This window comes from Capricornis sumatraensis, chromosome 14 (genome assembly GCF_032405125.1).
Source record: "Capricornis sumatraensis isolate serow.1 chromosome 14, serow.2, whole genome shotgun sequence".
In the NCBI taxonomy this organism is placed as follows: domain Eukaryota; kingdom Metazoa; phylum Chordata; class Mammalia; order Artiodactyla; family Bovidae; genus Capricornis; species Capricornis sumatraensis.
In genome coordinates this window covers 73,231,954-73,252,014 of record NC_091082.1, presented here as the reverse complement: position 1 = coordinate 73,252,014, position 20,061 = coordinate 73,231,954, and the positions used below count along the sequence as shown (strand labels likewise).

At 40.8% G+C, this 20,061-nt stretch overlaps 1 protein-coding gene across 1 annotated transcript in view; it reads left to right on the top strand.

Annotated features, from left to right (window-relative positions):
• Nucleotides 1-1,336: 1,336 nt before the first annotated feature.
• Nucleotides 1,337-20,061, top strand: part of NIBAN1 (niban apoptosis regulator 1) — a 169,371-nt gene continuing 150,646 nt past the window's right edge. Inside the window, exon 1 of the mRNA XM_068986341.1 lies at nucleotides 1,337-1,449. Within this exon, the coding sequence (XP_068842442.1) occupies nucleotides 1,395-1,449 (55 nt within the window). The 5' untranslated portion in view covers nucleotides 1,337-1,394. The remainder of the gene's footprint in view (nucleotides 1,450-20,061) is intronic.

The window sequence follows — 20,061 nt, the reverse complement described above, 5'->3', positions numbered from 1 at the left end:
TGGAGAGAAAAAAGTCCCCCTCAGGGCTGGTTCTTGTGTGAACAGATCGTTTGACCTTGAAGGTTAAGTCAGCAGGAGTCACTAAAATCTGACTGCTAAGAATAGGGAGAGATGAGTGGTGACCCTTCTACCAAGCTGGTTCTTGTTTGGGAGGAGCTGCCAAGCTAAACAGTGCTTGTGGGAAAAGAACAAGTGCCCTTTCTAATGAACTATTTCTAGTTTGTCAAGGAAAGGAAGGGAATCTAAAGATCCCAACAGCAGATTTTGATCAAATCTCAATAAGTTGCTGGACTGTGAGCCTATTGTAGGATCCAAACTTAGGTTCTCTCTATTTTTTTTTTATTTCTCTCTTTTTTCCCTTCATCCTCCACTCCCTCCTTGGCTCAACTTCTTTTTTTAAAATTTTTATTGGCCATATAGTTGATTTACAATGTTGTGTTAGTTTCAGGTGTACAATAAAGTGTATCAGTTTTACAGGTACATGTATTCACTATTGTTTATAGATTCTTTTCTCATATAGAGCACTGAGGAGAGTTCCCTGTGCTATACAGTGGGTTCTTGTTAGTTACCTTTTAAGTACATAGTCGTGTGTGTGTCAGTGCCAATCTCCCAACCCCCTCCCTCATCCATCTGCTCTGTGTGTGTGTGTGTGTGTGTGTGTGTGTGTGTGAGAGTGAAAGTCGCTCAGTTATGTCTGACTCTTTGCAGCCCCATGGACTGTACAGTCCATGGAATTCTCCAGGCCAGAATACTGGAGTGGGTAACCTTTCCCTTCTCCGGGGATCTTCCCCTGGATCCATCCCCTGAAAGGATCCATCCCCTATCCCCTGGTGACTTTAAGTTTGTTGACTTCATTTGGGATTCTACTTTTGTTTTGTAAATACGTCCATATAAACCCTTAAATTGAATTAGCTGCCTCCTAGATTTTGCATGTCTAACAGGTTCTTAGGTGATGCTCCAGAACTGTTGCTTCTGGTACCAAAGGGCAGGGCGTCAAAGCAAGGGGCCCTTGACCTCCACCTCCTGAGAGGTGAGGAGGAAGGTTCCACCTTCAGAGGTGTCCGGTCACCAGGGAAACTGTCCTCTGACCCCAAGGTGAAAATAAGAAGCCAGCGAAGAGAAGAAAAGTCCTTCCAGACCCGACATCCCCTCGAGCTCACCAGTGGAGCGAGGGCGGGAAGACAGCTCCGGGCCGGCCCACAGATCCTTAGAGGGCGCGGACCCGGAGGAGGCGCCCCGGCAGGCCGCGCCTCTCGGAGGAAGTTTGCCCTTTAATTGCAGAGCCCGGATCGCCGTCGCACCAACTTCCAGGAGCTGGCAGCGGGCGCCGACGGGAGTGTCCGTCTCTCCCGCACGGGCAGCCGCGGCGCTCCGCATCCTCCGGCACCGTCACCATGGGCGGCTCGGCCTCCAGCCAGCTGGACGAGAGCAAGTGCGCCTACATCCGAGGTACGCCCGCCGGGGGCTTCCCGGGAGCGCGACGGGTCCGCCCGGAGCCTGGGGCCAGGCTGGGCGCCCGGGCACAGGTCCGGGAGCGGGTAACTCGCGCGGTACCCGCCGCGCTCCCACCCTCCACGGCCGGCTCAAGAGCTGCGGGCGCGCGGATGACCCGGGCGCACCGCCCCTCCCCAGCCAGGCGGGTCCCCCAGCCAGGCGGGTCCCAGCGCCGGAGGGCAGCTCGCCGGAGCGCCCAGGTCGGGGTGGGGTGCGCGGGTCCAGGGCGCATAGGCTCGGGATGCTTCGGACGCGCCGCCGGACGGTTGGGAAACGCAGGTGCCGGCTGCGGGGAGGGGGACCACCCCCCTTGTTTCCGCCACACCGCGGTCTTCCGTGTCAGTTCTGCACACCCCAACCCCCGCCCCCCGCGCAGCAACACCTCGCCCCCCTGTACCTGGCGTGGCACACAGTTCTGAGCCCTTTGTGAACTTGCCGAAAAGAGAACAGGGGGGATACCCCTCGCTTCTAGAGATTTCCCTGGGGATTCCCGGCCTCTTGCGCTGAATTCCCCTCCTGGTGATATTGGCCGGGTTTTGCAAAACGCAGCGTCGGCCACAGCTTCACTTGAGCTTCATAATGTCACTTGCGGGATGGTTTCATCAGAGGCAGCGAGCCAGTGTCATTCCCCTCCCAGGTTTCCCTTCCCGGAGGGGAGGCGAGGGGCGAGGGGCGAGGGGCGAGGGGGGCGGGGGGCGGGCAGGCAAAAGAGGAACACGCGTGTTGTGTAACCGTGACTGAAGTTGTAGACGGAGAGAAACTCACTTGAGCGACTTTCAGGGAAACAGTGATACAGTAGAATGTGAGGCAGAAGAAAATAAAACCCAAACTGAGCTGAAACTGCAGAAAATCATGACTCTTTATCTCCTGGGTGAAATTGGCCTCTTTCTCTTCCCTCCCCCACAAACCTTGCCGACCACCACTACCTAACAGTTGGTTAGCTCGTGAATTTATGTTTTTCTGGCTTTAGAAATACCTGCTAAACTAGTATTATACTCTAGGTTTTATCCTAATTCTGTTTAAAAAAAAATTAAGTTCTTTCTGATAACCTCTTTCTGGCCCCTGAACCATTTCCTAAGAGGGAAGGATTTAGTTAGTATGCTTATTCCGTATTTGCTTGCAGTTACCACAACATTGAAAACCGCTTAAAACGGATATCAAATCAGGGCACGTGAGAGCAATTTAATTGATTTTCCAGACTTCTGCTCTGCTGCTTTCAGAGGTAGATGATCACCAACAGCCCATACTGTCAGGGAGCAAAACTTGGCCAAGTATTCCTTTGCTGTTTATTTAACATGTGGGAAAAGATGGATGATTTATTTATATTAGAAGAAAAAAGCTAAACTAAGTGTGCCTTAGTCTTAAAATTTGGCTACAGGCTTATTGTTGATATCAGTGTGTAGGGGACTGAAAGAACAATGTAATAGTACATTGTGAGAAGGGGCTTGCATTTAGTTATTAGCAAAATAGGTTTATGGCATTTATTTTATAAAACTGTATTTCATTGAAAAGCTTAGAAACACATAAAGTTGTAGCATGGCCATCTATAGCAATCATTAGAAGTCCAGCCATATGAGGGGTTAACTTGCTTGAAGAAGACTTCATGGTTACCACGGTTATTGTTGCTGATGCTAGCATTGTACTCATGTGATAAGAAAATGTGTTACCTTTTTCATTCTGAAATCAAATTATTACACATACAAAAATATGAGATAGCTCATGTACAGGAAGGATTGGTAATAAATGTGTTCTGAATGTATTAAAACTGTAACAGATGCGTGACGGTCATTACATCCTCTGGTCTTGTTTGTTCTCTTACATCTCATTATTTGTCTGGGAGGGCACTTTCAAAATATGTAGGGGTGGAGGCAAGAGAAGAGTTAAAGTTAGAATACCTCCAGAGAAAATGAGAAGTCTCCTCATTCGAGAATACTGGTCTTGCCAAAAAGAGAAAACAGCACTGGAAAAATGCATGGTGTTGTGAATTGTTAGTGCATGAGCAAAAGAAGGTCATGAGGCTGTGATTTCCTGACAGTTTTGAAGCCCCAGATCCCTGAAAAAAAACCATAACCCTGTCTTCACTGCTTTGCTCATCCTTTAGCCCATAAATATTCTCAAGGTTTGATTTAATCGTAAGCAGAACAATTGAAAATATGATGGTAAAGTTTAAACACAATTTTATAACCTGTTTCTCATAAAGTAGCTGCCAGTGAAATAGTATGGATTTGAAAGCTCCTGTAGCTGAGACAATAACTTTCCTTCAAGCTTAATAAACTTTGCCAACATGGAGGATAACTAGTCAATACATTTGCAGTGAATTTTGTGAACTTAATCTTGTACGTGTTGAGAGCAGCTCTATTTTAGTAGGCTGATGATTCTGAATCAGCACTAGCTTCTCAGCAAATCATTTAACAGCTGCCACTTCATTTGTGTGCCTCAAAACTTTGTGTTAATAGTGATCTCTGTCACACAGATATTTCAAAAGTAATTTATTTCTTAGGATTTAGTCAACCTCTAGGTAAAGGGATGTCAGAAGTGTTAAAGGTGTTACTTTGTCTCTAAAGATGTTAGTTTTGAAAATTACTGATTGGCTCATGTTTCTTAAGGACAGAATACATTTTGAGGATAGTGTCTATAAGTCTTTTGAGTAACGTCTCTTGATAAAATGATGCTATTCATAAATAATACTAAGATCAATTTGTAATCACATGGGTGGTATCATCTGTTAGCCTTCAGAAATGCTTTTTAGTATGACCTAAATGGGTTTTTCTTTAAGGAAAAAGAAAGCTCATATAATGCAGGCATCAGTGATCATTTTAGGGCACTTTTTTCTTTTACTGGCTTGTTTTCTTTTCCTTTCAAACTTTTGGTATGCCTAAAAGTGAACTACCGCTCCAAAAACAGTGTTTTCCTGTTAAGGCAATGATTTTGTTTCCTTAAAAAAATTGCTGTTGAATTGTTAATGAATCGAAAGAAAACAAACTTGAAAACTCTCCCACATATGTCCCGTGGAGGGCCAGAAAAGCACTGGAAATTCAGTACTGTAGCTGAGAACTGAAGGCTACATGGGTTCTTGCTGGGGGAGGACACTTCCAGGCCTGGCAGCAGCAGATAGTCAGGAAAACTGACTTCTTATTGCGTCGTCAGCCACACTGAACCTGTAAAGTGGCTTCTTCTGAAATGCTCATAAAGGATCTGATGCTTATAAAGTAAGAAGTGAGTTTCAACTTAAAAACAACATGTATTTCTCTCAGGGAAATTTTCTCCTATTTATACCATAAGGGCTAACTCAGCTGAAATGGGAAATTCATGCTGATTGTAGTGTCTGGAGTGAAAAGTCTGCCTCAGTGAATGGACACTAGGAAGTCTGTGGTCTATGCAACCTAGATTTATAGTTACTAGTCTACACATTTGCTTTTTCTTCACTTGTAGTTTGTTGGTAGGAGATGGGTATAAGAACTGGTCTGATCTTAGAGACCAGTTTATCTCTAGTAATAGTACAGCTGACCCTTGAACAACATGAAGGTTAAGGGTGCAGACCCTCTGTGCTGTCGAAAATCTGCGTATAACTTATAGTAGGTCCTTAATAACTGCGTGGATCCACATCCCTAGATTCAGTCAACTGAGGATCGTGTAGAGCTATAGTATTTACTATTGAAAAAAGTAGGTGGAGCCACAGAATTCAAACCTGTGTTGTTCAAAGGTCAACTGTATGGAACTTTGGGATACAGAATGTGGTAGACACCATTAGGTGCCACCCCAACATCCTTTCCCCATTCCTCTTCAATAACAGAACCCCACTTTTGTTGGGGTACTGAACCTCTGTGCAGCCCTCTGTTTCAGAGAGGTTAGCCCCACTTATGGCTTCTGAGAGGTGGGTGCTGATGGGTCCCTGCCTATCATGCTGTGTCTTCTTGTCAGTGACCGCAGTTGACCCTTGTACAACACGGGTTTGAACTCATGGGTAAGATTTGTTTTCCATAGTAAATGCTACAGTACTCCATGGTTCACAGTTGGTTGAATCTGAGCATGTGGAACCAGAGGTATGGAGGAACTGCTGATACCAAGGAATGCATATATGGAGGGCCAACTGTGTGGAGGGTGGGCACCCCTCACACCCATTCCCCCCCCCCACCACCATGATATTCAAGGGTCAGCTGTGTACAAAGCATGGGATTGTGATGAAATCTGGCCACTGAGACTTGAAGGGAACTTTGCCAGCTGCTTCTAAGAAAATTTTCTTCCCTTTTCAAAAGGGGACAGAGGGAAGAGATACATCCTTCCTCCTCTTCTTTTGGATTTTGTTGCATCTGAAATATGATGCCTAGAACTGCTGTTTGTGTCTTGAGGAGCAGGAAGGGAGCTAGCTTAAGACAGGCGACACGTGGAGCTGTGCCAGGCGGAGGCAGCCTCAGAGAGGAGAAGTTGGAGCCCAACAAACCTCACTGACTGCCTGCCCTACTTTTGGGTACTTCTTGTTATGAGAGATACCAGTTGGGCTGGTAGAGACTGCTAGTTATCCCCTAACATAATATTCTCTTGCTTTTTAAAATGGTGGAAGCTCCAAGTATTAGCTGGCCACATGAACTCCTAGAATAAAGACACTTAGTTGGCGTCTGCTTTACAACTAGATAGGGTCATGTAGCTGAGTTCTGGCTAATGGGATGTAGGCAGAAGTATTGTATGTGATCCCCAGAAAGGGGGATCTTAAAAGTAAAGGGTGTGCCTTTCTTTCTGTTGTCCTCCATGCTGCTGGCTAGATTGTGAACGTGACTGGAGAAGCCGTCTTGGACTATGGGGTGTTCTTTAAGAAGGAATTCATGCAAAGTGAAGTGGACAAAAGGAGCCCAGGTCCTGAGGATTTCATGTAGTAGAACTTCCATACCAGCCTTGGACTACTTACCTCTGGACCATAATAAGGGAGAGAGAAACTCTGTCTTACTTAAACCAGTGTTCCCTGTGCTATTGATGTTATTCACAGTCAAACTCTTTCTAACTAATATAACTGTCTTCTGTTATGGCCCAAAGCATATTAGCCAGTACACTAAGTATAGCACCTTCCTAGATCCTCTGTAAGAAAAAATAATCTAAATAGAGTAGGAAGTAGGTAAGAATTATAGCATGAGTATTTGTCTCAGTCCTAATTTGTAGAAATGAATGAGTTTGCCTAAGAAGTGAGGAATTGCAGTGCCTCAGGTGGAAATAGCAGGGATGGGAGAAAAGGAGAGGACCCAGTATAAATAATGCAAAAATGTGTATTGATTATATACATCTAAATTATATCTTAATTTTAAAAATACCAATCTACTAATGAAGCAACTGAACTGAATGAAGCTGGCAGGAGTTTTGCATTAAGAAAACTATTGCAGATTGGGAATTTCTGGTGGCAACGATTACTTTCTGCTACCTTTAGTCTTTGTGAATGGAAATCAAGACTTTAAGAATTTAATGTGAATTGTTTCTTAATCTAAGAAATCTCATTAAAAATAAGGACACTTGGCTCAGACAAACTGTTTTCTCCTGTACTTGTGGAAGAAAGAGTGGTCTTGCCTCTTGAGTCCCAATTCACGCTTTGATGAATTCATAGAGTCAGATGCTAAATCAAGATCTGGTCTTGATGAAACACATTTTTCTCCTGTGGACATTTGCTATGAGAGAACCACTTCCTCAAGAGTGCTTTAGTAATAGAAACTCCTAGAATGACGATAATGATTTTAAAATTTTATTTATTTATTTTGTGTAATAGTAATTCCTACGATGGCCATAGTGATTTTCATTTATTTATCTTGCTGTGGACTATTGAACTGATTATGGTTTTACTCTGTTATTCTTTGGGATAATTATCTGAACTGGATTCCCAGGTAAGAAGTACAATAGCAGGAGCACAATTTGTGACAGTAGTTTCTAATTCAATCAAAGTAAATGGACTGTAAAAGTTTTACAGAATATTTTATGTGCTGTATGGCAGTGAAATTTGATCCCTTAACCAGAAATTTTATTTTATTTTCTTTTGTCAGTGAGGCTAGCTAACACCATTTTAAGAAAAAAGATACCTACAGCAATTTGCCTTGTGAAATGGAAAATGAAGTCAGAGGTGACGATAAGAATGAAAAGGAAGACAAGAGAACAAAAGAGCACAATTCATCTGCTACAATCTGTTTTAAAGCACTTTAGTAAAATGTGACACGAGAGCTAAAATTCTAACAGTTCCAAACTAAAACACACACACACACACACACACACACACACACACACACACACACACAATCCCAAATGTAATACACATTTTCTCCTTTGAAGCTGGAAAACTCATTTTAAAAAGGGACCAGCAAGTTGCTGCCAGTAAGAAAATGCAAGCCAGTTTATAAAAGTGCCTCTTTTTTTTGCACTATATGTTTTTTTCTCACAGGAGTGAAGAGAAGATTTATATATGAAAGAAATTAATTCATTTTTACAAATTGCAAGATCTAAGATCCAAAGAAGTTTATATTTCTCTGCTTGATGTGTTTGGATGTTGCTGTGGATAGATTAGAATAAATCAAAAGTTTTAAACTAAGAGCCTTGAGTGCTTTTTAAAAAGTCCATAGTCTAAAAATAAATAAATAAAAAGTCCACAGTCCAGAGAAATTTTGGAAGAAGAGTAAAGGTCTCTCTGCCAAACCATGGGGATTTTTTTCTTTTTCTTAAAACCATTTTTATTTAAAAATAAAACATAGGCTCCAAAACCATGTAAACAAATGCATAGCTTAGTACATCATTATAAGGTGAATATCCTGTAGCCATTACCCAGGTTAAGAAATGGAAAGAGCTTCAGAAGCCATCCCAGAAGCCTCCCCTCTGTAATCTCCAAAAAAAAAAAAAAAAAAAACTACTCCCAGAGATTGTTGTTCAGTCCTAAAGATACTGGTCTCACCAGCAGGGTCCTGAATTTTAAAATGCTAGGTCAGTATGTAAAATAGATAGCTAGTGGGAAGCTGCTGTATAACACAGGGAGCCCAGCCTGCCGCTCTGTGATGACCTAGAGGGACAGGATGGGGTGGGGAGGAGGGAGGCTCCAGAGTGAGGGGATATATATGTGTAGTTATGACTGATTCATGTTGTTGTACAGCAGAAACCAATACAACGTGACTCTGTAAAGCAATTATCTTCAAATTTAAAAAAAAAATGAAGTCATTCCCCATGGTCAGATTCTCCATCCTAATTACAGCTGCCTCATGGATTGACAGCTGACTGTTGACAGCACAGTTCCTTCAACAGAAGAAAAATCAAGGTTGATTTTTGAGGAGGGTAGACAAATTTTTTTTTTATTATTATTTACATACCTCATCTGAGAGACAAATGAATAGATCTCATGATTGAAAATACTATTTAAAAGTTTCCAAATTGTGGAACAGAGAATCATTCTCCTTTATGGTCTAAGGATATATTCTGCCCCTAGTGCCAAATAAAATTGAATAGAACTAGCTAGTTTTTTTTTACTAAAAAAATAAAGTGCTAGGTCACAGTTTGCAAGAAAGCAAAGACCAGAGCTTTTTATGGCTTAGCCTTGGAACAGCACAGTATTACTCTGCCATATTCTATTGGTTAAAGCAAATCTCAGGGCCAGTTCAGATGTAGAGGAAGGAACTCCACAAAGTCATGAATACCATGAGTTGTGATTCCTTAGGGGCTGCCAATATAACAAACGACAACACTAGTCATCCAAGATTGTATAGTAATGACTTCCTCACATTTCGTATAGTTTTATCACCCAACAATGTATTTTTAAACACTATAGTTTAGTCTTGCCCATTATAAAAATCTCTCCTGTGGTCATGTATGGATGTGAGAGTTGGACTGTGAAGAAGGCTGAGCGCCAAAGAATTGATGCTTTTGAACTGTGGTATTGGAGAAGACTCTTGAGACTCCCTTGGACTGCAAGGAGATCCAACCAGTCCATTCTGAAGGAGATCAGCCCTGGGATTTCTTTAGAAGGAATGATGCTAAAGCTGAAGCTCCAGTACTTTGGCCACCTCATGTGAAGAGTTGACTCATTGGAAAAGACTCTGATGCTGGGAGGGATTGGGGGCAGGAGGAGAAGGGGACGACAGAGGATGAGATGGCTGGATGGCATCATGGCATCACGGACTCGATGGACGTGTCTGAGTGAACTCCGGGAGATGGTGATGGACAGGGAGGCCTGGTGTGCTGCGATTCATGGGGTCGCAGAGAGTCAGACACGACTGAGCGACTGAACTGAACTGAAATGAAGTTTACTTTAAGCTGCAGGTTTCCCTTACGTCTCTAATTTTTACTTGCAAATAATGTATTGACAGATCTGGACTATTGGACATGTACTTTTCCCACAGTCTGGAAATTGTTCATGGTGCCGTTCCATACATTTCTCCTATATTTTCTGCAAATTGACAGAGGGATATTGAGATGTGATCAGGTTGAGAATTAATACTTTTGTCAAGGCTGTAGGTGGTGCTGTGTTCTTCATTTGGAGGTGCCTAACATTTGGCTGTCTCTTTTGGTGATGTTAGCAGACTCAGCTGGTAAAGAATCCACCTGCAATGCAGGAGACTCTGGTTCGATTCTTGGGTTGGGAAGATCTGCTGGAGAAGGGAAAGGCTACCCACTCCAGTATTCTTGGACTTCCCTTGTGGTTCAGCGGGTAAAGAATCTACCCACAATGCGGAAGACCTGTGTTTGATCCCTGGGTTGGGAAGATCCCCTGGAGAAGGGAAAGGCTACCCCCTGCAGTATTCTGGCCTGGAGAATTCCATGGACTGCATAGTCCATGGGGTCGCAAAGAGTCGAACACGACTGAGTCACTTTCATTTTCACTTAGCAGTTATTGATGCTCATTGCTGAGACCCATTAATATCTCTGGGATTGAAGAATGGTGATGTTCTAATTATGTAATTTTGTTTTCATTTATTGGCTTGACCAATTTTATGTAGTGCTACTTTTCTTATTTACTATTTGGTGACCTCATATGATAGTTCACATAGGAAAGGCAGAATAAAAAACTTTACCCTTTCATTTTATTTAACAGTTTTCAAAATAATTTTGGGTTTCCTATCATCCTCTGAAGATTATTAATTAATTTGAAAAATATTATGAACTCATGAGCTTGTTGTAATTCTTATCCTTACTGAAAATTCTTATCCTTATTGAAAATTCCCATCACTGGCAATGAAAGCCTTTTCAGGTTGACTCCTGAGTCCTTTTGAAATTACCCTGCTAGTGTTTGATAGCTTTCTTGTCTTCTGGTAGGTCAAAATGTTCTTGGTTCATCATGTTTATTTCCTATCCCATACTTGCAATAGGCAATGTCTAAAAGAATCCCTGATTTCTCTTAGTGGAAAATGGTATTTAAGAAGACAGTTTTTGGGCCTACAGAGGCCAACTAGGTTGGCCATTGTTTCTGGACCATTTTAATAGAACTATGAAAAAAAATTTGTATCTCCCTACATTATATTTTTGTCTCCTTTTTCTTTGTTCTCAAAGTCACAATAGATAATGGAATTAAATACCTTCAAATTCTACATTATCCCACTTAATACATGCAACTGTATGAGACAATAATGTGACTATTACCACCATCAACTATGATTGCAGAAAACTGTTGAACAAACTGTTTTACAAATTAGTAGGGAGGCACAAGAGGGAGGTGATAGATGTATAATTATGGCTGATTTGCGTTGTTGTATGGCAGAAACCAACACAACATTGTAAAGCAATTTTTCTCCAATTAAAAAATAAATTGAAAAGAATTAGTAACAAAAGTTTTATACTTGCCATCACAATTCTCCAATTTTATTTTATTATTTTGCTGTGTCAGAACATATAACTATTACATTATATTCTTTTTTCTTATTTACTTCTTGTTTTCCAAGTAAATGTTACTTAATTCATTACTCCTTATGCTGATGTCTGTTTGGAATTTGAAGCTCATTATCTAGTAGATTTCTCAAGTAGAGCTCTTTGGGACATAAAGAAGCATGAAGATAGGACTAATTTAGCAGCTCCGTGATATCATCAAAAGTCAGCTATTTTTGTCTTTCTGCTCTCTGTGGGTTAGCACTCCTACTGTTGAAAGATGACTAGAGTAGCGAAAGATACCACATTCTTAAGTAAATCAATGTCCCAGAGGCTGAGAATAGGACTATCTATTCTTTTCGTCGCTTTATAAGAGCAAACTTTCTCCAGCTTCCCATAGCAGACTTCCCTTGATATGTGACCCACTGATCAGAACTGGGTCACGCATTCTTTCCTAAGCCATCACTGGTAATAGTATGGAATTATCATGATTTTGATAGAGTAATCCAGAATCACCCCTGGCTGGGGCCAGGCCCTATCTTCTCTGAACCCTGTGGCTATAGCGACACCTGAACAAAATCAGGCTCACTTGGCAAGGAAGAAGCATGAATGGCTATTATGTGGTAAGTAAACAACATTACAAGTTTTGATAAATGTTATGAATGGAATAAAAAGTGTAGTGAGATTGGAAAACTGATGGTAGGGCAAGGAGATGAGATACTCTGAAGATATAGTGCTCAGCAGGATAAGGAAGAATATTTTGAGCATAGAAAACAGTGTATAGAAAGGGAAGGAGAAAAAGAAACTTGAACAAACTGAAGAAAGGGTGGCATGGGTGGAGTGTAGTGAGCAAGTGAGAGAGTGTTTGGTGGAGGGGGTCCTCATAGCACTCATTACCAACCAACATTTTAATAAAATGTGTTTGCTAGTTTTTTAATGCCTGCCTATCACCGACTTTCACCTTCATGAGAACAGGGTCTTTGTTTTGAGAGATCAGTGTCTGATACATGGTTTGTTACCAATAAATATTTGCTTAATAAATGAATGAAAGGAGAAAAAAATTTAAACTATAGTGGATACCCTAAAAAATAAGAGAAGTATTGAGTTTGGAAAACAAGTACAGGTTGCAAGGCAATGCAAGAAATGACGATAGTAGAATAAGAAATATCTCTTGGAAATTAAAAATCTAATGATCAAGAAATTCAGAAATCCAGTTGTTGCTTTGGAAAACAAAGTTGAGAAAGTTTTGCAAAAATAGAACAAAAAGATCAAAAGATAGGAAATAGAAGAAGCAATGTTAAAAAATATTTAAAAATTAAAGAGTCAATTAAAAAATTTCAGTGTCTGACTCTGAAGCTCTCAGAAATAGAGAACAAAGAAAATGCAGAGGAGAAAATGAGCAGAGAAGTAATATAAGACCATTTTCTAGAACAGACGATCACGTGTATCTGATTTTATAGAGTCAAACAGTTCCTGGAGGTCATCCAGATCTAGAAATAGTTTACATCCCCATCATCCCAAATAGAAGGACATTAGAAAAACAACAATAGCAACAAAATGTAAGAGAAAGATCTTGTAATGCATAGAGCATTGTGTGGGGTCCTCAGTAGTGTGTGTGTGTGTGTGTGTGTGTGTGTGTGTGTGTGTTTTATTCGCTTAGTTGTGTCCCCCGTAGACTATAGCCCGCCAGGATCCTCTGCCCATGGGAATTCTCCAGGCAAGAATACTGGAGTGGGTTGCCATTTCCTTCTCCAAGTCCTAAGTAGTAGTGAACAGAAATTAACTTTAAGCTCTAACACTGGTCTGAACCTGCTCTAATTTAAAAAAAAAAATGTGAAAGCAAACCTCAGAAGGATCAAACTGATCCTAAGTAACTTAACTGCATGCCTGAACAAAGTCCAATATTCCTGATAGGAATACAGTAAAATATATATTCAACAATGTAAAATTCACAATACCCAACATCTGATAAAAAATTACCAGGCAAATGAAAAAACAGGAAATGATCATAACTCAAAGGGAAAAAAATTATCAATAGAAACAGATTTAGGAATTACAGACATGATGAAATCAGCAGACAATGGTGTTAAGACAGTTTTTTAAATAAATATGTTCCATGTGCTAAAGTAGAGGAAAATAACACAATGAGGAGAGAAATAGAACACAGAAATAATTCTTGTCTCTAGGAAAGAGCAATATGAATACTGCATTTTTGGGTCTGTTGGAACAGCTGTTGGAGAATGTAGTTGTACTACCTGCTACCAACATTCTCAGTAGGTTTGGGAGAAGAGTGGAGCAGATCTTCATGAAGAATTGCTGAGATGGGGCTTGTCTGGGGCCAGGACAGATGAGCAGGATTGACTGAGAAATAAAACTGTGGATGTTCTTTCCAAAAGGCCATTGTTAGTGGCAGTCTTGTACCATTACCTTGGGGGTTCACACAGGACAACGCACAGTTTCTAGGACTAGCTTAAGGATTCGTAAGTTTTCCCAATTTGGATTGAAGATGCTTGTTTTTAAGATTATTTCCTACGTAGGTCATGCTGAGTGAGTTAGATAGGTATGTCTGAATAATTCGTCTGTGCTCAGTTGCTTCATTTGTGTCCGATTCTTTGCAGCTCCATGACTGTAGCCTCTGTCCGTGGGATTCTCCAGGCAAGAATGCTGGAGTGGGTTGCCATTGCCTCCTCCAGGGGATCTTCCCGACCCAGGGATCAAATCTGCATCTCCTGGGTCTCCTGCCTTGCAGGTGGATTCTTTTACTGCAGAACCACCGGTGAAGCCTGAATAATGGTCTAAACAAAACAGACATAGTTAGAATAAAGGTAAATTTCACTCACAACATTAATAATATTGTACAATATCTGAAGTAAGTGATCACACTAGTCAATCCTGAAGGAAATTGGTTCTGAATATTCATTGGAAGAACTGATACTGAAGCTGAAGCTTCAATACTTTGGCCACTTGATGAGAAGAACTGACTCTTGGAAAAGATCCTGATGCTGGGAAAGACTGAAGGCAGGAGAAGGGGACAGACAGAGAATGAGATGGTTGGATGACATCACCAACTTGATGGACATGAGTTTGAGCAAGCTCTGGGAGTTGGTGATGGACAGGGAAACCTGGTGTGCTACAGTCCACAGGGTCACAAAGAATGGGACATGATTGAGGGACTGAATTGAATATCTGGAGTATAAATATTTCCAACTGTTTCATTATAACGAGGGATTAAATTAGTAACATTAATTGAAATGTACTCAGTGGTAAAGAATCTGCCTGCCAATGCAGGAGTTGCGAGTTTGATCCCTAGCTCGGGAAGATCCCTTGGAGAAGGAAATGGCAACCCACTCCAGTAATTTTGCCTGGGAGATCCCATGGACAGAGGAGCCTGGCAGGCTACAGTCTAGGGAGACGCAAAGAGTTGGACATGACTGAGCGACTAACCAACAGCAACAATTTAGATTGAAAGCAGCTAAGAATTTTGGAGCATAAGTAAGACCTGTGCATTCAATTGGGATATCAATTCTTAACTAAAAATGATAACTCCTGGCCTGAGGAGTGATAATAACGGTAACAGCAACGTTAAACACTAACATGTATTGAGTGCCTACTCTTTGACAGACAGGTGAATTTCTCAGAGAATAAGCAACAGAATATCAAATGTTCTTCCAGAAACTGCGGTCCTGGTCCACATAGCTTTTTCTTGTCCACATAGCTCCTTTCTGATGAAAAGGAGCATCAGCTTGATAAGATTTGAACAGTGAGTTATTCACTTTATTCATTTCTAGTTTTATTTTTATTTAGTTGCTTATTTTTGATTGTGCTGGGTCTTCATTGCTGTGCGGACTTTCCTCTGGTTGTGGTGATAGGGGGCTACTCCCTGGCTATGGTGCACGGGCTTCTCATTGTGGCAGCCTCTCTGGCTGCAGAGCGGGGGCTCTAGGACTCTTGGGCTTCAGCAGTGGTGGTACTTAGGCTCAGTAGTTAATGGCTCCCAGGCTCTGGAGCACAGGCTCCGTGATCATGGCACACGGGCTTAGTTACTCTTCAGCAAGTGGGATCTTCCTGGACCAGGGATTGAACCCATGTCTCCTTCACTGGCCAGTGGCTTCTACCACCAAGCCACCAAGGAAGCCCAACTTACTTATTTTAAAATGAGATTGAAACATTTACTAAATCCTTGATTCCATAGCTTAATTCTAAATGATTTGATTGTATTTTGAAGTGAATATTTTCAGTAGATGAGATTTTAAGTAGCTTAATCCAGGAAGTAAAATTTGTCTGCATGTTAGCAAACATAATAGGGAATTTATAAATAAGTGAAAGCAGGCATAGTAGGTCACTTTAACTTTAATAAAACGGTACCTTTAAACAACTTCTTCATTATAAAATAGGATACATTTGGAAAATAAGACACAAAAGACTCATAAAGGAAGATTTTAAATTAGAAAAACAAGCATGATAATCTCCTGAGGATTTGCGGAGTCCAAGGCTGGATTCTCTGTGCATTTTGGGTCTGATAACTGGCTGTGCTCCGTTTCTCATGTGGGGACAGCAGCAATGCTCAGTGAAATAAAAGGAGTTCAGACATGAAGTTCATATAATTCTGGGATTTCCCCGTCCTACTGTCAATTTGTTTTTACTATCAGAAACAGTATCAGGCTTTCCCAGCGTAAATAATTGGCTTTCAGACACTGCTGAATAATACCTATCTCACACATTTGTTCTGTAGACTAATTAATGTTTCAGAGTGTTTAAACACAATGCCTCTACAGAAGCAATGGCATTATAATTTGTTGGGACACTCTAGTATTGTAATTAGTGCTAATTAGATACTTTTCAACAGCTTGTGGAATGTACAAATTGTTGCACCTAAGGTATTCTGCTTTATTTATTCGTTATGAAAAAGTCAGACTGGATGGTTTAAATAGGAGCCTTCAAGCAATTATTCTCAAGATTCTGCATACATCCTTCCCCTCCAGCCGGGGGGTGTCAATAGCAAGACACCTTTCTAGGAACTGTTATGGGGAGAGCAGTTCACACAGGCTGCAAGCCCGAGTCTGGGCAGCCCTTCTAACTCAGAGTTCAGTGCTATTGTATTGGTAGTTGAAAATCAGCCATTGTAGGTCTTTCTTTTTTTTTTTTGAGAGTTTACCAGCACATCATTGCCAGTGCCCGTCTCTTCAGTGCATGGAATCTGGTTGCAGTTGTAACCAACTGGCATTGGCCTGAAGCCACGTTTCAGTTGTACACTACAGTAGGCTAATTGCTGAGTTCTTCTCACATATCAGTGACTTGACGTGATAATGATTTATTTCTCACTCATTACACAATCCAATATGATTCAGTGTGGGATAGAGAAGGGAGTTAGGGTCATTCAAGGACCCAGACTCTCTCCCTTTAGTGCGTTGTCCCATGGAGCCTTTTGGCAGTCTGTTGAAATCTGTGGACCTCCTTCTCATAGTAACGTTTTTAAATTAAAAAAAAATACATAGGGTTACAAGGGAAACCAATTTTATTGAAACACAGATATCAACATATATTAAAAACCTGTGACATAATAATATATGTGCTTCTTTATTAATGCATTCAATGATAAGGTCCCGTGGAGGGTCTGATAACCACTGTCACATTGATGAAGTGCTATTGTACGATGTGCAGTTAATGAAATGTGCCAGGAAGAATGTGTGATCTCTGGTGAGGGTGAGGTCACAAGCTCTGTTAAATTCTGCTGTGGTTTGCCTACATTCATAATTGAAGGAAATGATGAATTCGAGTTGGAAGTTAATAAAAGTAAAGATGTTATTTCCCCCCATTCCACTTTTGGACTCCCTGAATTCTATCCGAAGATCCCATAAAGATCCATAGACCTCAGATTAGGAACCCCTGATCTAGTGACTCCTCTATTCTTACGACCACAGAGACCTTAACTAAACACACTGCATATGTCTGTATATAAGAGAAAAGAGACAGTGTTGAATTAGGGGCAAACATTTTATTGACTAGGCCTGGAGGTGGCAGACATCATTTCTGTCCAACCCTTGAAATTCCATGTGACCCGGCTTCCTTCTGTATCCTTCCATTTGGCGATTACCATAAAAAGTCTTATCACTTTGTTGATCATCTCTTCCCTAACATCTCCTTAATATGTTGACCCTAAGGTTTTAATGAATAGTTTTTCTACTTTAAATGTAATCTCACTTTGAAGGTAAGCTATATCTTAAAGGTAAGAAAAATTCAAGCCCTCTAAACTTGATTATTGACTACTTGAAATACCTCTAATCCAAATAAAGATATGATGGAGGTATAAAATATGTATCAAGTTTTGAAGATTTAGTAGAAAAAGGAAATAATGTAAAATATCTCATTAATATTATTTAATAGCAATTACACATTGAAGTAATATGATTTTGATCCTGTTGGATTAAATACATATGTAAATAAAACACATTCAGTTCAGTTCAGTCACTCAGTCGTGTCCGACTCTTTGCGACCCCATGAATCACAGCACGCCAGGCCTCCCTGTCCATCACCAACTCCCGGAGTTCACTCAAACTCGCGTCCATCGAGTCGGTGATGCCATCCAGCCATCTCATCCTCTGTCGTCCCCTTCTCCTCCTGGCCCTAATCCCTCCCAGCATCAGAGTCTTTTCCAATGAGTCAGCTCTTCAGATGAGGTGGCCAAAGTACTGGAGTTTCAGCTTTAGCGTCATTCCTTCCAAAGAACACTCAGGACTGATCTCCACATTAACTACAAATAAAACAAAATTAATGCAGTCTGTTTAAAAATTTTAATGTGCTTCTAGGAAACTTTAAATTATGTTTGAGGCTCATGTCTATGGCTCATATAATTCTTTTAGGCACCTGCTCTTGAATAAAGACTGGTGGAAGATTCATAGAGCTGCAAGGGATCTTAGAGATAAACATCTAATCCAGTCACCTCATTGTGATCTGAGAGACTGTTGCTCCTGTTTGTATAGCTAGCAATGACAGATGTAGGACTGGAACTCAGGTCTCCACACTTCTGGTACAGAGCTGTTTTCATCAAGTCCATGTTATTTCTATCAAACTGAACCAAACCCCAAATCTCTAAGCTTTAAGTTTGAAGACCATAACAGAAAACACTCTAATTCAGAGTTATACATAAAATCCTGAAAATGGCAAGTTTTTCCTTTGAACCTGATGTATTATTCAGCCTCAGGTTCAAAACTTAAGTACAACTTCCTCCTGCTACTGAAGAATCACAGACACAGGTGGGCAGACAGAATGACTTCCTCCTTCATGAACACAGATAAAAGAGGCTGTGAGATCGTTCCTCCCCCTGTACGTCTGTCTCTTGAATGGTTAAGCTTATAAAGAAATGCTACACTCTTGTATCTTCTGGATTTTATCTTAAAGAAGTGGAAACATGTGGAACCCTAATGCTTAACATGATCACCCCTTTCTCCCAGCCAGGAGGAGCACAGTGGAGAGCAATTAAAAGAACTAAACGGTGGGCTTCGTTTTCTTTTCTCCCATTTTCTCTTCTTGGCTCCTGCTATGGACTCTAGAGCCAAATTTAAGAGGATGTCTGGAATCTTTACTGACTTTTTCGTTCCAGAATATTCCTTCCCATGGATTTCTTTCTCTCCTCCAACTCACTCTTCCTCTATGATGCACCAAGTTTCATAGGATCACATTTGGGCTATTATGTATTTAAATAATATTTAAGATAAAAGGTTAGACAAAAACCCCTTATCTTAAATGATGTATTGCCAATACATCATTTTTCCCCCTTTTAAGAGTTTTAAATAATGTAAGTGCTTCTTAAAAAAAATTCTTTGTTTATATTGGCTGCTCTGGGTCCTCATTGCTGAGTGAACTTTCTCTAGCTGTGGTGTCCAGGCTTTTCATCATGGTGGCCTCTCTTGTTGTGCAGAATGGGCTCTGGGCGCAAGGTTTCAGTACCTCTGACTTAAGGGCTTAGTTGCTCTGTGGCGTGTGGGATCTTCCTGGACCAGGGATCAAACCCATGTCCCTGCATTAGCAGGTGGATTCTTTACCATTGAGCCACTGGGCAAGTCCTGTAAGTGCTTCTTGAAGCACATAATTTGTCATTGCAGTTGAAATAACATAGTTGCCTTACTCAACACTCTTTGGAAAGTGTTATATGTCACCTAGACTCTGGGATGTCCCATTTTCTCTGGAGTTACATTTTTCTGCATTTTCAGTAATCTCTAGAATTCTAAGTTCCAGAAGAGCCATAAAGAATGCCTCCTCTTGACCCATGACAACTCTGTGACCCGTTTACCAGCACGTCTCCTGTTTTGGCATTTCTTCTCTTCAGTATTGTTCTTTGGCACTTCCATGAGAAATGCTTGAGGCATACCATAACTACTTTGCTTATTTCAGATCATTACAGTTATTAACATCAATGGATGTCTGAAAAAGAGAGCACAAACACTTAGTGTCCCTTTATGGTTTTCATGAAAATATTTGATGCCTTGAGATCTGTTGAGGACTAAACTCATCACTTCTCTAAGGATATTTTTTTCAATTTTGCATTGTGAATTAAAAGGAGAAATATGTATATATATTGCAAATGAGTGTAAGATGTTTGAGTTTGTAATAAAACATTTCAAAATGGTATTTATAATATGTATCTGTCCCATTTTCAGAAAAGTGGGCAAAATAAAATGAATCTACAGAGCAGATAAATCCTTTTAAAGCTTTCATCATACATGTTACCTCTGCAGCTTTCTTGATTCAACAGAACATTGG